The sequence below is a fragment of the Oreochromis aureus genome, linkage group 6, assembly GCF_013358895.1.
Source record: "Oreochromis aureus strain Israel breed Guangdong linkage group 6, ZZ_aureus, whole genome shotgun sequence".
In the NCBI taxonomy this organism is placed as follows: domain Eukaryota; kingdom Metazoa; phylum Chordata; class Actinopteri; order Cichliformes; family Cichlidae; genus Oreochromis; species Oreochromis aureus.
The window spans coordinates 25,354,750-25,372,378 of NC_052947.1; the positions used below are offsets into that span (position 1 = coordinate 25,354,750).

At 42.0% G+C, this 17,629-nt stretch overlaps 1 protein-coding gene across 11 annotated transcripts in view; it reads right to left on the bottom strand.

The window, feature by feature from the left end:
- Positions 1-6,721, bottom strand: part of LOC116321355 (nuclear factor 1 X-type-like) — a 109,745-nt gene extending 103,024 nt beyond the window's left edge. For 2 of the 11 annotated variants that reach the window (XM_031741179.2, XM_031741183.2), the window contains exon 1: positions 5,782-6,697. In XM_031741179.2, coding sequence (XP_031597039.1) covers positions 5,782-5,784 — 3 coding nt within the window. In that variant the 5' untranslated portion in view covers positions 5,785-6,697. Of the gene's footprint in view, positions 1-5,781 lie in introns of all 11 variants that reach the window. The other 9 variants (XM_039613536.1, XM_039613539.1, XM_031741178.2 and 6 more) reach the window with 9 other exon arrangements.
- Positions 6,722-17,629: the final 10,908 nt, after the last annotated feature.

Consider the following 17,629-nt stretch of genomic DNA (forward strand, 5'->3'; position numbering starts at 1 on the left):
AAGAGCCAGACGTTGGCAGACCACACAGCCCTGAGTTGTGGTGAAAACAAAGGCTATTCATATCCTTCGCAATGAGAGGTCTGTATGGCTAACTCTCTTTCTCCCTCTCTCCCCAATCTCTCCCCTCAGCTTTTTATTACAGATAATCTGCACTCGCAAACCTTCCATTTTTCTGCAATTGTGCGATTCCTAATCATCTTTATTAGTCCATAAACATTGTTTTTTTTCCTATTTTTAGCCTTTTTTTTTTTTATTGCCGAGGCTCTCGACTCCTTGAGGGGGCAACGCAGTGCCTATGTTGTGAAGTTACAAGATGATGATGAAGCTGGGATTCAGAGTCGGAGAGGCCTGCTGATAAGAGAGCAAGGCATTATGGGAATGGGGTAATAGAGTCCCTCAAATCCACAAATACACATCCACGCTAATAGACATGCAGATCCACACACACACACACACACAAGACAAAATGCAAGCGCTCAGATTCTGCCAGGCCACATGTGTCTGATAATGAAATGATGCCTCTGATTGGCTGGCAGTCAGAATAATGGCCTGGATCCACGACACCTGTGGTGGGGTCCACAGCAGTGCGAGCCTGCTGACTACCAGCAAGCAGACCACAATGCATCAGGTGTGCTGGAGCCTCTGTGATTGGCTGTCCCCGGCCAGAAACAGCGTCAGGTGCATCAGCAAGCCTTCCCTGATTGGTTGAGTCGAACCCAAAAAGCTGCGGGTGGGAAAGAGCTGTTTTTATTGGCTGCTGCTGCCCAGTTCTGCTGGTGAATGGGTGTCTGGTTGGATGGCAGTGGGACAACTGGGAGCACTGACTATTTGAGAAAACCTTTTGTACATATGTAGGTCTTCATACCCCCAGAATCTCAGCATTAGCTATCATTTAACCTGACTTCAGGAAGAACAATATAACACACATAAAACAAACAAACAAAAAAGACAATTGAACTCCAACAGAAGATAATTTGCTCTCATTTCATATTAACCATCCAACAAAGAGGAATTTAAACACCCACTTTATGCTGTTCGCCAGAAAAACAGGTGTTGATGAACCTCAATCCTATTGTGCAACAATGAATAACATGAAGCTAATGAATAGGCTAAGCTCTGTACCTGCCACTGGGGAGGCCAGAACATACTGATTCCCTTTGTAGTAAACCCCTAAAAAAAAAAAACTCCAGGGCCCCCAAACACTCTCTCCTGCAGCAGTGTATGAATTATATATTGTACTATATATATAGAACATATGCCCAGCCCATATGGCCAGCCCTGAGCGAAAAAATCTCAAAGCCCTGCTTAATTAACATTTTAGAGGGAAGATTCGGAGGCGGGAGATTGAGTCAGTGACCTATTTGGAGTCCATCATCGCCCAATGCAAATGTGTTAATTGAGACAGATTTTCCTACTTCACAAATATGTGGAGTAGGGGATGCAGTGGAGGATTTTTATTTATTTATTTGTCTGAGCCATCTGATCTAAGGTATCTGTACAGGGTGTGTTTTAAACTGCCTTTCTTTCTGCCTTCACTGACAAAAGAAGACACTTCTCTTTCCTTGGCTCACTCGCTCTCTCTTTGGATTTAGTGTTGACGACCATATGGCCAAATTCTTTGGAGGTGAGATCTCCGAAACCTGCTCTCGCACTTGCACATACACTCACACATGTACTTACAAACACACCTCTACAGAGCTTTGTGTATGAAAGGCCCTGATGGTGGAATTTGTTCTCAGATGGCTCCATTTTAAAGCACATGAATGGCATCATATCAATGATCCCCCCCCAACCACACACACACATCGCCCCACCTTTCCTCGCTTTCTGTCTCTCTGCATATCACATTAGCAGTTACACACAAAAACACACACTTGCACACTAATTCACCACCTACACATAAAAACTTACACTTGTCACACACCTGGTGCAGTCCTCTCCTTGTTTCCAGAAAACCTTTATCCTGGCCGCCCCACAATCATGAACCACAACCACTACCAGCACTGTTGATCCCGCTTTTCTTTTTTTTCTTTTTTAAAAGAAAAAAAACATGGTTATTATAACCACCATTGTGTCTCAACCGTGTTTTTATCATCGTTATTCGGTGGCTGAAAAGCAACACTGCCAAGTTTAAGGCACAGGATGAAAATAGGGGGATGGGGAGAGGAAAACAGTCCAGCCAACCTGCGTGAGATGGCAACCACTTCAAAGATGCCAGGCCGCACCGGCGATCTGTTCCATGGTGTGTGAGGAGTGTATGAAAGGCAGAAATGGCCGCCGTGTGAGTCCCTGCCAAAGCTACCTCGGGGAGAAACGTTGGAAAAATACGATTTTTCACACAGCCTTCTCGGGGTGACGAGAAAACAGGGAGGCTAAGAAAGAAGATGAGAAACCGAGGGGCTGCATTAAAAAAATGATGGATGGATGGCTGAGTAGAGTGGGGCTAATTATTTCACTCCACTCGTGAGTCCTGAAGGTTTGCTTGGGTCAGAAGTACAGCCAAGACGCAGGGCTGAAGATTGCATTTGGCTTAATTGTGCAGTTGTGTTTTACACAATAATGTTGGGATCCTGGATAAGGCGGGAGGCACATCGTGTCAACAGGGAGTCTGTTTGAGAGGCCTGACTGCTGGGGTATTAAAAAAAAACTAGATGACTTGAGTAAAAAGATATTTGACTTATGTGAGAAAGTCATACAAGCTGGTTTGCGGTTTAATTTAAAGGTTAGGTGAGGTGAATCACCTGAATGTCAGATAGATAGTGAAACTATGCCAGTGCCTCGTTATTAAAAAACCTTCTTTGTTGACCAAAACTGTTCAGTTAAACAGGTCTGAACAGAGCGCTCATTGTGACACACCCCAAGATGCACTTGGCCTGGCAGCTTGCCTGTTAACTACTAATCTTGCTAGACAGGATAGGCTATGGCTGTGGCCTTATGATAATACCATGCCAGTTGTAACACTGAACTGAACCAGCAACATTTCACTGCCACACTTGCTCGCACCAAACGCCCCCTTGGCACATTAAGTAACCCAATGCCACTGGCACCCTTCTTTGTACATGGGTCCTTATTCATTCTCTTATTTGAAGGTCCAAACCACATTCAACTAAGGTCTAGCTGCTCTGGTTAATGCATTTAACAATGAGGTTTGGGCTGGGACAATCAACCCATTGTGTCACACAAGGACTGATCCGTGGGGAGATTTTCTTGTGGTTATGGTTCTAATACAGTAGAGTTTACCACAAAGACCAGGAAGCATGGAGTTACACACACACATATACCACACACACACACACACACACAGACAATATGACTCAAGGAGGCAGCGCGTTGAGCTCATTTCAAATGTCTCACCCACTTCCATCTTAACTGAAATGGTACTTTGAAAATGTATTTAATAATCTGGTAAAAGGTTTACGCCCACCTCCCAACTTGGCACCAATAAGTTTCTTGACTTTTATTTGACTGACAGGTTCTGTGGTTGGCACGTTTTCTCTGCAACAACCGCAGCGCAACCAACTGTGAAATTATAGGCCGAGAATCAAAACAAAATGAGGATCGTAGTATCACTGCCAATTACGAACAATTGTCTAATGTTTGGCTTACCTTAAGATATATAGACAGATAATTGGACAGCTGACATCAGAAGACACATGTGGCCTAGAATTTGACATCATGAGCAACTTGGGGCCTGTCTGTGTTGTTGTTTAGCAGGTATGGCTGGGAGTCAGGGCAGCTGGGGCAAGCAAACGTTTTTGGTAGGTGACCCCCTTGAAGTCACATAAGGCTGACATTTATAACCCATAAAAAAAACACGTGACAACGTGTGGACTATGCGCCCTTCATGTAGAGAGGAATCAGGGTGCTCGTGCAAAGTTGGCGGCCGGTGATAAATGTGCAAAAAGTGAATGAACACTTCTGCTGATGCTCTTTAAAGTAATGCTGCATATACAGGAAATATTTGCTCATGTCAGTGACGGTGAATCTCCACTATGGCTTTGAGATGAAAAGAATATATATATATATTTTTTATTTTTAAAGTGTTTTTGTTATGTATACTCACTCAGTATGATAAAGAGACAGATCTGTAATTATCCGAGTACCAAGAGATTGCGAAACTAAAAGTTTTATAAACTGTTGCCACATTTTTTTTCCCTTCCTGTATCTTTGGTGCTTATCATTTGTGAGATTCCGTGTGCATTCCCAGAAACATTATAATCAGATACGCTTTCAGTCTAAATAAACTCTCATTGTTTTATTTCTAAGGATTAACTGTTCTAAAACAGGTCTCAAACTTTCTGGAAGGTAGATGAGTTTTTGTGTGTAACAGCATCGATATTTGAGGTGAAAACGCATGAGCAAGAGTAAGAGTTATATTACAGGATTGTAATAATGAGATACTGAAACATATCTGATGATCTACAAAGTATTTCACAGTGCAGTCTGTTATTTCTATGTTGCAGTAAACAACTATCACTATCACCTTAAAATACTTAAAAGCTTTAACAGATTTAATCAGAAATCTATGAGTAAAAATAGCTTAAATAAAATACCAAAAATAATGGAATCTTCTGCTTCAATCTCTTAAGTTGATTTAGCAATGATAATGCTGATTTATTATTAGGACATTTTAAAACGTAAAGCTTTGACTTAATAGAGATCACGTAAAGCTGATGGTCACAGATTCACCGGCCTTGCATTTTCAATATTACTGTTGCAGTCTTAGAGAAGATATTGATGATAAAATCTGATATTTATCTCCAAATGCTGCTGGATTTAGAGAGATAATGAGCTGATCATCATCATCCGATTTTCAGATCAATATTAAATGCTTCGGAGGTGCTCTAATTTATGCTACTTGCTCTTTCTGAGGACCTTCAGCGCTTGTTCTGAGGGCACAAAGACGGTCTGTGTGTCACCTCACCTCCCCACCCCCTTGTAGTCGCTATAAAGTGTCATCAGCTACGCAAATGAAGTGCCCATTGATAAAAAGAGCAGCCGCCTTCCGATAGAAAAGACTCGAGTCGGCGAGTGCAAGGTGGAGGAACGCGCGAGAGTCGTGCGCCACGTTAATTTATTGCGATTCTTAGGGCATAATAATAACCAGCACAGCAGTGATATATCGTCCAAACACGATCGCTGTGCGAGTCTTTATGATTTACCTTTGCTTTTATTTTATGTGACTTTAGCGGCAAAGATCAGCCTCTGTCTACAGGGCCACTCGATCCTGCACGTTAACGCGCCAGAAAGGAGAACTGCACTGATTTAAATGGGGGGGAAATTATTTTTGAACACATGCCATGCACATATTTATTACAGCTGCATATATTTGAGAACATTGTGGGAGAAATTTCACGAAAAAGAACTGCAACAAAAAAGTAGCTTATTGTTAACCAAAAAATTTAAAGTCACTTTAGTAATAAAATGCACGGAGCTGTAGGAAAAACAAGGCAGTGTGTGAGAATAATATTTAACACTCAGCGCTCAGTACTGAATGTTTAGTCAATCGCGGCTCATTTAGACGCTTTGTAATTACATTTGGCAGACAAACGAGTTGAGTTACTTTTACATTTGCACGCGCGCATACACGCACGTGCACAGGGACGCACACAGGTGTGTTGTGGCCCAGAACTCTAGCGCCAAATCTATCCGCAACAAAAGTTCTTTACAAAGAAATTAGAGCCCTGAAATAAGTGCAAGGATGTTTTGTTTATTTCCAGCCCTATAGACTTTACCCTATAGAGCCAACAGAAAGGAACTATTGAGTTACACAGCACGTACCATTATAGCGTGGGGAGATCTGCCAACCCTCTCAATGCCCCATTTTCCTTTAAAAGTTCAGCTTCCAAAAAAGTGAGAGAGGGAGTGAGAGCTGAGGGAGGAAGACTTGGTCTCTTCGCTGTTGCCGGAAGCAAAAAAGGACCTTTAAACACGTCGGCTTTAGGCCCAGATAGAGAAAAAAAACACGCTCTTTCAAAAGTCGGTCCACTCTGAAAGCGATAGAAGGAAACGGGGACACCAGCTCCGAGCCTTCCGTCTACCGCTGTTTGGCGTCAGATGCGCCCATGTCCCGCAGAAAGAAGTGAGGGAGACGTCTGCGTCTAAGTCCCGAGGTGCGTCCTTCGGCGGCCAAACTCCAGCAGACTGGGAGATGCTAAAAAAAACCCTGCCCGAATTAATACTGATAATACGGGTTTAAAAAAAAAAATCAAAAAAACAACCCAAAATAATAATGGACGGGAGAAGTGACGCAGAGTAAGTTTTGTTTCTATTATTTTTCCGTGTGCAGCCTTTGCGGTCGATCAGCTTCTGTGTCCAAAACGTGTCCAAAAGCAGCTGTCTCCTATGCCGCGCGTCCGATCTGTTTTACCCTCGTATCTCTCTCTCTCTCTCTTCTCTCTTGATCCGAACGCACACAAACACACGCAAGCACACGCACGGAGTTACACGCAAACGGGGGGGACACCCCTGGTCCCTCGCCGCCTCCTCCTCAAAGCTGACGAGATGAAAGAGCAGCTTGCGTCGTGCCTCTTCAAATCGCTACAGCCTCGCCGATAGAGGAATGCCTGTACAGCGATACGTCGTCGTTCGCGGCTTCGGCGGGGCTCTGGATGCCTCGGTGCGTAAAAATGGAAGCTCGCCGTGCGCTCCGGCAGCGATAGATTGCCTTGCTCTTCCCTCCCTCCCAAAATATCAGCCACTAAATAGCTCACCTCAGCAGCATGCGCCCTGTTTACACGCACATACACAAAATAATAGACGGGGAATTGGGGCAGTTGTTTACAGTGAAGGTTGGGTTGGGGGGCCGGTGCTTCAGGCGGCAGCGTCGAACTGGTGAATTATTAGGTGAATTATTAATAAAGCGAGCGGTGTGCAGTCTGTCGCGGAGAGAGCGGAGCAGCCAGGAGAGCAGCTGGGGCTTTAGGAGCATTAGGAGGACCAGAGGCTAAATCACGGGCTGCAGGGATTAGAGGGCTGCGCCGGCTCCTACCTACCGCCTGAAGTTTGCAGAGTGACTCTGTGGGCACGGCCGAGCGAGAGCAGAGCTGCTCGGTTTTTATGTGTGTGGTGTTTTTAATGTTTACAACCCAAGAGCAAAGATCGAACCACAAAAAGATGATATGTTATTTTAATGACAACCTGGCCACAGATATCAGCTGTGCTCTCTGTGTCCACGCAGCTGATAATATAAAAAGGGGGGAAAAGTTAGCTGTCAGTTACTGAGCAGTCAAGCAGGACAGCTTTCCTTAAACGTAAAACTTACTTTGTTTGATTTCCATTATGGAAATCAATATCTGTGGCACTAAGGGTATTTTGCATGTGACTGTCAGGATGTGACGCTGTGAAGCAACAGGATCAAATTCATCTGAGATATCGCAGACATCCTCACCAACATGATTTAAAAAAACAAAACAAAAACCTTCTCTCCACTTTACCAAAAAGTAACCACGTGTTTTAAGAAACTGTTTATTGCTCCAGAGATTTTAAGGACAACGGCCAGATCCAGCAGACCTGCCACATAAGACACTTGGTGCACGTGCTTTCTGATGTCAAGTTTCAATTTAAGAAAGCTTCTTCTTCTTTTAACGTAAACTTGGATACATCACCTGGAACAGATTTTTATTAAAATAAAATTGGCCAGGAGAACTTGTGGGGACACCATGGCGCCTAAAGGACATAATCTAAGAATGAAAAAGTCTCTTAAAAAAGCAGATAAGAGTGATTTAAAAATAAACTCTGGAGAAAAAATATTTGGAGGATTTTGTGCAGATTTGGTCACTGAACCTGTTCACACGCCAGTCACATTCAAAACTTGGCCGTTTCTTGTTTCATACTCAACTTTCGGGCTTTCCTCAACAGTTATAAACGGCTGGTTCAAATTAAAGCAACAAACTAAATATTTTCGTTGTTGCAGATGAATCTGATACACATCGTCTGGACAAATCAGAATTTGGCCTTATTTCTGCTTTTATTTTCAGCTGTGCGTGTGGAGTTATCTGCGTCTCTCCTTCAGAGAGAGAGAGAGGGGAAAAAAAGAAAACAGCCTAATGACATTCCTCCAACATGACGGTTTATAAATAATTAAACGCTGACCTCCCCACACATTTGGCCACATCAATTAATCATCTCTAAATGAATTTGTTTTTGTTTCAGCATAATTTCGATTATTCGGTTTGCGTCTGTGGCGGGATGACATGTGCGGGGTTGTTTTTGTTATTATTATTGTTTAGAAACGGAGGCCCCTGTGGCCCAGTTACCCAACAGCAGGGAGATACGAGCAAGTGTCGTTTTGGTTTTTTGTAGCTTAAATTTTGTTTTAACACTCGAGACAACCAACACTGAGCAAAATATGACGAGACTGAGCAGAAACCACGTAACCTAACACTTAGTAGGTCATCAATTTATCGCCTCTATTAATTGGTGTGAAGGATCTGTGTTACAAATACATTTTCCTTTTGTTTATCATAAAATTATTTTTATGGAATTATTTTGAAAAAGAGGGAAAAAAAATGACAAGGCCTTTAAAATGTTGACCCCCTCTCTCTCTATTTTTACATATTTCTGACATGTTTAATGTAATGATAATTTTGTTTAAATAACTAATAGGATCTTATTTGTTCAGGCATAAAACAAACTGCAGGTAGACGTCGAGGTAAGCGATTATTGGTAAATTCAACAATCAGATGGATGATTGGCTTGATTACTAAAGTTGGTGAATGACTTAAAGTATGAAGTAGGAGCCTGTACAAATAATAATGATAATGATGATGATAAGTATAATAATGATAATATTATTAATAATAATAATTCCTAATGTTACATTAACATTTTTATTAATTGATTGAATGACAGAGGCTTTCTGCCTCAAGCGTCTTGTTAATTTTCACAGTTTGTACCTTGACCTTTCCCAATACTTTATTTATTTACTTTTAATTTTAATTCTGGTCTCTTTCTCTCTCTCTTTTCTTCTTCTTCTTCTTCTTCTTCTTCTTCTTCTTCTTCTTTTTTTTTTTTTTACAGATGCTGAAGCCCACACACGCCCAACGGCCTGTTTGGAGAGTGACCAGTTAATTGGAAAAACACCAAACTGTGCCTCTAAACCCCAAATAATCCCACAACACGGTTTCCCCCCTCTTTTTTCTTAACTCTTAATTAAAGTACAAATAACAGCACAGTGAGCGCGCACTGTGTACTCAGCACAGCCCACTGTAGCCCGGAACTTACAGCAGGCCCACAGAAACTTCTACAAGCTTCAGGTAACGAATCTGCTTCCGGAAAAAAAGAAAAGAGAAAAAATGAGATGATAAAAATCGAAAGGTGTTTTTGTACTAACAATAAAAATAAATAAATCACGTAGCTTTGTTTTAAAGCTATTTATTGAAAATGGTTGGAAAATATTAACATGGCATAAAGACAGGTTTTAATCAACAAACAGGTTGAGGTATCTGAGGGCAAAAAACACCGTAAATAAAACAAAAGATTAAAAATCCGATAAAAAACGTAAAATCAAAAAACTATAAAATTAAAGTAAAAATATGGGATAAATAAAAAACATAGAAGGGGAAAAATCCACAGGTATTTAAAACACGGAACCTCTGAGGACGCTGAAAAAACGAGAAACTGAAACTTTAAATACCCCCTTCGTTTTCTTTAGATATACGTTTCCGCTTGAAATTTCAAAGGCAGAATTACACCTGAATTATAAAACGGAATGGTTTTAATAACATATTACAGGGAATTATAGCTCTCAAATTGTTTTCTGAAATAAATAAAATACAAAAATAAATACGCAAAAAAAGTCCGATGGCCGTCGCAAAAACATTGTTTAAAATGTAATCATTAAAGCTGATAAATATAACACAGAGGCAAAACTACATGTATTTGTTTATTAATGTGTCATAAATAATAATTTATACTTCTTCCTCCTGATGCTGAGGCACCATATGTTTAGCAGTTGACCTGGTTTCAACATTTCCCATGTTTTTCTTACAGTCCTGATTTAAAAAAAGGGGGGGCTGGGCTGCTGGTCTTATTTTAATGTGAAGCCCTTAAAACTGTTTGTGTTTTTCCAGGTATTTAAATATTAAGCTGCGTTTAGTGGAAACAGGCAGTACGCTAACAAAGAAAAGATTATTTTGTCATTAAAACAAAATACAAGCAGGAGAAGTCTCAGAAGAGTTAATGCCTTCCTCTGATGTTTCTTGGAATAGAACATTAAAAAAAATATATATTTAGTTGATATGCCTCAAAAGTTGAAGGACATTTGTTGGCTTGCACTAGTCCTAATCATGCGAGGCAACTTATGAGCATCAATTAGGCTGAGATTTGAGCTAATGAAAGCCCTGAGCAGTGAGTCTCACCACAACCCCCTAAACCAGCCATTACTGCAGACCACAATGGCTCTGATAGCACGCTGTTTTAAGACCCAGCATTATGTGGGCAATAAGTTCTCTAAACCTCACTGCGAGAAAAGAAGGGCACATTGTGGGATCAGGCAAGCAAAGTTTAGACAACATAGAAGGAGTTTTTCTAAGTCCAAAATGCTTGTCTGTAAACCCCAAAACGAATTAGGGGAATTTTTTTTCTTCTTTTTACTCCAAATGACAAGTTTCACATTCCAAGCTGGAATATAACTGCAAACCATGATTGACACGGACAAAACTAATTATCAGAGGAACACTAATGCTGAATGAGACACGGAGCTGCTCAGTGGATGGCACTGAGATATTGTAAATATTCACTCATCAGTGATGGACTTGGTGTCATTACATGTTTGCAAGATTAGAGGCACGAAATACAAGGCAGAACTGGAGTTTGCCAAACAGAGTGCACTGCCAAACTTCAATCAACAGGTACACATTTTATTGAACAAATGATTAAACACTGAGGTGTATAATGAAGGGGAGAGGGGGCATGCTAGGGAGAAATCTGAAATATCCTTTAAGCATTTAGAAAGAATCATCTCTTTTGAAGCAATTCAGAAAACAACCCAGCGAATCTGTGTCTGTTTATGTGGTTCTCTTTCTGGCCCCCAAACTAAAAGCTCAAATAACTCACATTTGTCAAACGTAATGGCCCAAAAAACACAGAAGCTGATTTATCTAATCTGCACAAGTGTGGCAGAACGGCATTCACCAAATCTATAACCGCTATAAATAAAGGAAAAAGAAAATGGAGAAAACAATGCAAACAAAACTGTGAGCTCAATCCAATAGCTTCAGCAGCTACTGCATGTACAATTCTACTAGTAAAGATCACACGCAGCTATGTTAGCAAAGCCACACATGACTGCTATAAAGAAACAATCAAACAAAGTATATATAGCAACACTGGAAAAAAAGATGTGTCTATATAAGAAGCCAAATCTTGGATCTATAATAGCGCCAGGAGGAGATTTAGAAAAGTGGACTGCACATCTACAACAGAAATGGCAAATACAAACCGAAGGCCCGAGTCGTGCTGCCTTTCTTCTTTTTAAACCACTTCACTCTGACTCTTGACTGCAGCACTACTGACATCTACTCCCAGCCTGATCTCACCGCCGCGTGCTGCAGTGAAAGTTAAACAAAAATATACCCTGCATCGAGGCCATACATCAAACTCAAACTGGAACTATCATTTTTCCCTCTCTGCAGTCTTTATTCCTGTCCCTGCTGAAAGAAAAGCCTCGCAGAAATCTGCATCTCCAAAAGTGCAGTAAGCAGTGGAAAGGAAAGGGGGGAAAAAAAGGAAAAAAGACAAGGCTCTTTTTGTGTGCGGTGGCCGAGGTTTTATCCCTGCATTGCAGAGTGTTGTCTAGCATTACAAATCTCAGCCCCGGCCTGGATGGACACGGGAGGGCTCTGCTGGCCCTGCTCACACTGTCTGCATCTTTTACGCTCTGCCATGCAAATAAACTCAAATCAGCGAGCAGCTGAGGGAAAGCGCTGAGGAGATGGAGTGTTGTTGAAGGGGAAAACACGGAAGAGAGCGGAAATAGAACGAAGCATAGCTGGAAGGAGGAAATAGAGAAATGTATGTGGCAAGGAAAGAAGGAAAGGAGGAAATAGTTTGCTTCAAGTAGTTGCGCAGGGGCCAAAAGAGAATAAGTCTGTGTGCGCTTGTGTGCAATGCAGAGAAAAAGAGCGGGTAGTAACTGGCCATTGGAGGGGTGAGGAATGCCCGGCCCTGGCACGGGAGAATGGGATGGAGGGTGGAGTATGTTCACATTGCTGCTGCCAGCTGAGCACATTCCCACTACAGAGTCATGGAGACTTTTTAACCTACAGATTTCGAGGCAGCAGCTTCAGTCCGGAGATTTTTTCCCACTGGGGGACAGCAATAAAGCGCTCACGATGATCTACTTTTTTAAAAATGTTGTGCAGCCTCTAAACTGACATCAGGTGATTCTGAAATTATCTGGAAATGAAGATTAATTTAAATGTTTATTTCTTGTTATTTTACATTATACGTCTTACACAGGGAGGAAATTTGGCAGGAGAGATAGGGCATGAATGTGCCACATGTGGTACTCGACTCAGAGACATTGTGATTATGGCGTTATGGTGCCTTATAGACCAATAGAGGAGAGCACAATTTAGGTTTTTATTATAAGCCATAATTCCCCATCCCACCCCTCAGTGCTTATATAGTAGTTTGTTTGTTTTTTTGAACTGTAAGGAAACTGAAAAAAATAATATGACCCACCTAAACACTGATGTCACCTTAATTCTGGAATCACATTTTTTAACCTCTTTTTTTTTGTTTTTAATTCTACTGTTGGATATTTTGAGTTAAAACAGGGAATGTGGGGGTTGATTTAAAGGCAGCTGCATCTGGGAGGTTGATTTCTAAACAATATACAATGGATAAGAAAAAAATAATAATTTAAATGAAGCCTGTGGGAGTAACACATTCATTGCTTGGCAATAACATCCAACACCTCTGAAGGCACTTCATGTCAAAAAGGGTCATTGCGAAATAATTTTCATTATTATTTAGGTATTATTACTATTTTTCTATATGGCTGCACTCCTTTTAAGTCATAGAAGGACGTGTGTGAGGAAACCTTATATGCCCTTTTCAGCATGTGCTCCCTTTTAGGCTGAACTAGTGAACTCTAGCTGGAACTGTCTGACAATGAGAGAAAAATATCCTTTAAATTGATAGTATTTTTAAGAAAAAAGGATTGAAGGTAAATGTACTGAAAGCAGCTATGTTAACTCAATTATTAAGCACAATTTTGAAATACTTGCAGTTTGGCTTGAGGGTTATATTTTTATTGATTACTTTTGCATCACTACATGGTCAGAGGGAAATTTTATACTTTTTTTTTAATCCACCAGATTTAATTTCTGGGTGCTTTGGAGAAAAAACCAATATGGCAAAAGTGGACAATGTCATAAAAAATGACGCTTTGCTGTAAAGTCAACAGTTGTTACCGTCTGCAGGCTTTTCAGTGCTTTTATTAGAGTGTTATTGTTTCAATAAGAAGTTTAGGATTTGAATGCTTTTTCCGTTACTGTGTGCAGTAAAGCATAACGTACGGCTTCACTGATTTGTCTAACTGCAAATTTTACTCTGAGACAAACGTTGATAATGCATCAGGAGTACGTGACATGAGGACGCGAAGAGCCGTTTGGCTTTCTGAAGAGAGACCTCACCTTTCCTAGAATTAAACCGAGACGAGCTTAGTGTGTGTGCATGTGTCTTTGTGCTATAGTCAGTGCGGTGGTTTATCAGTAGCTCACACTGGGCACAGTTTTGATAGCACACCACATACACGCACAAAGTGAAACTGATAAAGCATAAGCACAGTTCTGAATCACATATTTCACGTCAGATTACTAGCTGGACAACAGGGATATTATAATTAAGAACTAAAAATAATTAGGTGACTAATTTATTAGATGATTGACGGTTATTTTATTTTTTTTTAAATTTAGACATTTGTTGGTTCCAGCTCGTTCATGGTGGAGATTTGCTGCGTTTCCTTGCCATGTTTGAATATTCGGGTTTTTTTTGGAGTATTAGTCGAGCAAAAGGAGCAATTTGAAGATGGGAAACTGGTGGGATTTTATTTTTACACAATTGCTTTTCATATATCTGACAACGCAAATAAATACCTAGTCAAATGAGTCATTTAAATGTAACCATTAGTTATGTTATTTATCTTCAAGCGAGAAGAAAATATGAGCCACATTACGTACTCACAGGGACACAGTGGCTCCCTGTATTTGTACGGACGATTGCTTTTTGTGTTCGCATCCCTCTGAAGCAGGCAGATACTCTTCTTTGTGTCATAAACAGTTAGCAAACGTGACCTGATGTGAGGTCACCTAAACGGCAGCACACAGGCTGTCATTGTGGCTCTGTGTCTCCTCCCATTCTGAGAGCGAGGACGGCTTCAGCACCGAGCGAATTTGTTCTGGGCTGGGCAGGTCAGCGGCGGGTGCAGCGTAAAAGTTAGTTAGTTTTATGTTTGTGTGACGAGGAGGGGGGAGGGCGGTTAAATGGAGGGTGTGCGTGTGTGTGTGTGCGTGTGTGTGTGCGTGTGCTTCCCCAGGAGAAAAGAGGACTCCTAATCTGTTTTCCTGGCTCTTCTTTAAAGGGAGAGCAAGACACACTAGAGGCTCCCTCTGATCTGCTGCCCCATCCATCCCTCACTTTCTCTCTCTCCTCCATCTCTCCTTTCCTCACTTCCATCATCTGTCTCTCGTTCCCTCTGCTTTTAGCCCTCGTTTTCTCAGCCCCCCGTCCCTATGCTCTCTCATCTGTTGTGTTGGCCCGCTCTGGTCTTTGTATGGCGACAGCCCCCATCTCCAGATACTGCCTAAGAGCTCTGATTCCACTTAATCACTCAGTTTTTTATTAGTTTTCCCTCGCAGGGTATTTTGTGTTCTGAATTGCGTTTATCTATTATGCTGTTTCAGATTTATTGCTTTAGGAGGCAGACTGTGTGGCACACTACCCACCAATACGGTACACGATGCTGTGATCTCTCTACGTCTGCCCCTCTTTATGCCTGTCTGCTTTCATCCCTTCAAAATTAAATGAACAAATACACAAGGAGGGTGCTATGCCACACTAACTCACAACTCTCTTTTTTTTTGTTGTACTTTTCCCTATACTTTTTTATTAGTTTTCTTTAATTTGGGCGTCTCAAGGTCTCATCTGCATTTATTTAGCATGCAGAAAGACCACAGGGGAAGAATATGTGGCATCGGTTTATTGGATGGTACTCTACTTTCACATCCATCTGTCCTGGCATCTTTAATGCCTCATTGATTTACTTTTCCAATTTCAAAATAAAAAAAGAAAGTCACAGGTATGGCTTCCTCTGTGAGCACAGATGTCTGTCTTTGAATGAATTTTGAGTAATTTGCTGAATATTTAGAGCGGCTTAGTCGTGACGTTGGCACCTTTGAATTATACTTAATTAAATGACAGTAAAAGAAAATACTGTTCATTATTCGGTCATTAATCAACCACTAGCGACGATTTTATTTTGTCAGCTGACGCTATTGCTCAAGGTCATTTTGTTGCCACTTCTTTGCACTGCAGTCTAAACTGCTTATTTCTACATAATTAGGAGACATGGCATGCATACTCAAAATATTTTGCTCCAAAATGGCGGCACACCATCCTGGCCCTCCATTTTGTTCTGTCACTGGATCGAGTCTGGATCCTGCACCTGACATGTTGGACCAGTGTTTGCATTTGAAAATACCCTCTCTCCACGTCCTGCTGTTACTATGCAACCCCTTCTGGTTATTGGTCACCAAATGTGCCGCTAACCTGCTGCACCAATAGGACGGAGCCCCGCAACGGTGGTTTCCTCCTTCTCCACTCTGCTTCCAGGGGCTTCCTGTGACCAGGGGGGGGGGGGGAATATGGGCACTGGCCATCACCTCGACCAAATCCAGAACCAAATGAGGAGAGAGACTCGCGGAAACAGCCAGACAGAGGGAGACAGAAACAGAAACAGCGAGTGAGCCAGGGTGCAATAAAAAATTATGATTACACATTGATAATTAGTACAAAGCAAGAACTGTGGTCACCATGTAGACATCGGCAGCTCCTTTTTGGAGTGAAAAAGGGAAATTAATATTCATGACCTGGTTCCTCCCATCCAAATTCAGCACCCTCCCTCCCTTCCCACTCTGATCCTCCCTCCTCCTCACTTCCTCTCCCCTCCGTTGGGTGGCAACACTTGGTAGGGCACATGGTGAGACAGCTGTTGCAGGGCAACATGGGCATCTGTGGTGCTACGTAGAGGAGAGGAGGTAGTACAGCGGGTGTGGGGGGGTGTCTGTAGGGGTGCAGACGGCATCAAGAGAGGGAGATAGTACCCCGTCTCAGCACTGTGTGCATATGTGTTTGTGTGTGAATGCGTCCAAAAGTTTCCAGAATTATTATTTTGATCTTTGGAGGAAGATGGAGCTGTATTTTAGGGACACAATGAACAGCGAAAGAGACAAAATGAGGTCTCTCTTTTCTTCTTCTTCTTCTTTTTTCGTGTTTAGCTGTGAATGAAAAATAGCACCTGTCCTCCAAGCTATGACAGAAACAGCATTAGCATAAGAACACTAGGATGGACTGCTCCAAGATTGGAGTTTGTGTCTTCAACAGCCAAACTCAAGCCCAACACACACACACACACACACACACACACACACACACACACACACACACACACACACACACACACACACACACACACACACACACACACACACACACACACACACACACACACACACACACACACACACACACACACGTGCCTGTTTTCATGCCTGCATCTCATTCTGTCTTTCTCTCACACACACCCTCCTCCCTCTGCACCTTCCTCTTCAGAGGGAATGGGCGTTTTCCCAGGGTTATTATCACATGCCAGGTGCCCTCCCCTCCCTTCACCAATACACAGACAAACGCACATAGATATACACCTCACCCCCATCCACCCATCTCCTCTCCTCTATCCCAGCACCTACCACACACCCTTGCCATTTCTCTCTCCCCCAAAGCGCCAGCGCAGCCCCACCTCATGGTGCCAAAGTGGGCAGCCTCTGCCTTGGCGTTGCCGAGGCCTTCTGGTGCCCTAGATAGCTGTGTGAGTGTGTGTGTGTGCGGCTGCGTGTATGTGTTTGCGAGCACTGGCCCAGCTCTTTGCGGACACAGCCAGCCCTTTAAACTGTGTCAAGGCTCCAGATGCTGGGAGAGACTGGGATTAACACAGGCGTTTGTATGCAGACACATATGCACAGATGCACAGAAAACATTATCTAGGCCCATATATTGCATCATACTTGGTTTTATGTTTTGACAAAAGGCTGAATAAGTCTTACAAAAAAACCCCAAAACAAAACAAGACAAGGACGACAAAGAAAAGAACCTGCTTATTCTTTTTGTTATTATTAATTTTATTGTCATTATTGATTTGAAAGGAATGCTGTACACGACTCTATACTACTAAAATGCTGGATCACATACAGAAATGTAAGAGACAGGATACAAAGGTATCACAGATCCTATGGTGAACCAACAGGCCCTGGCAGTACGCTGAGACGATGCACTGATGCCAACGCAGCACCTCAGAGAGTGGATTTGGATTAGGCAGACACAGAAAAGGACCACGGAGACCTGA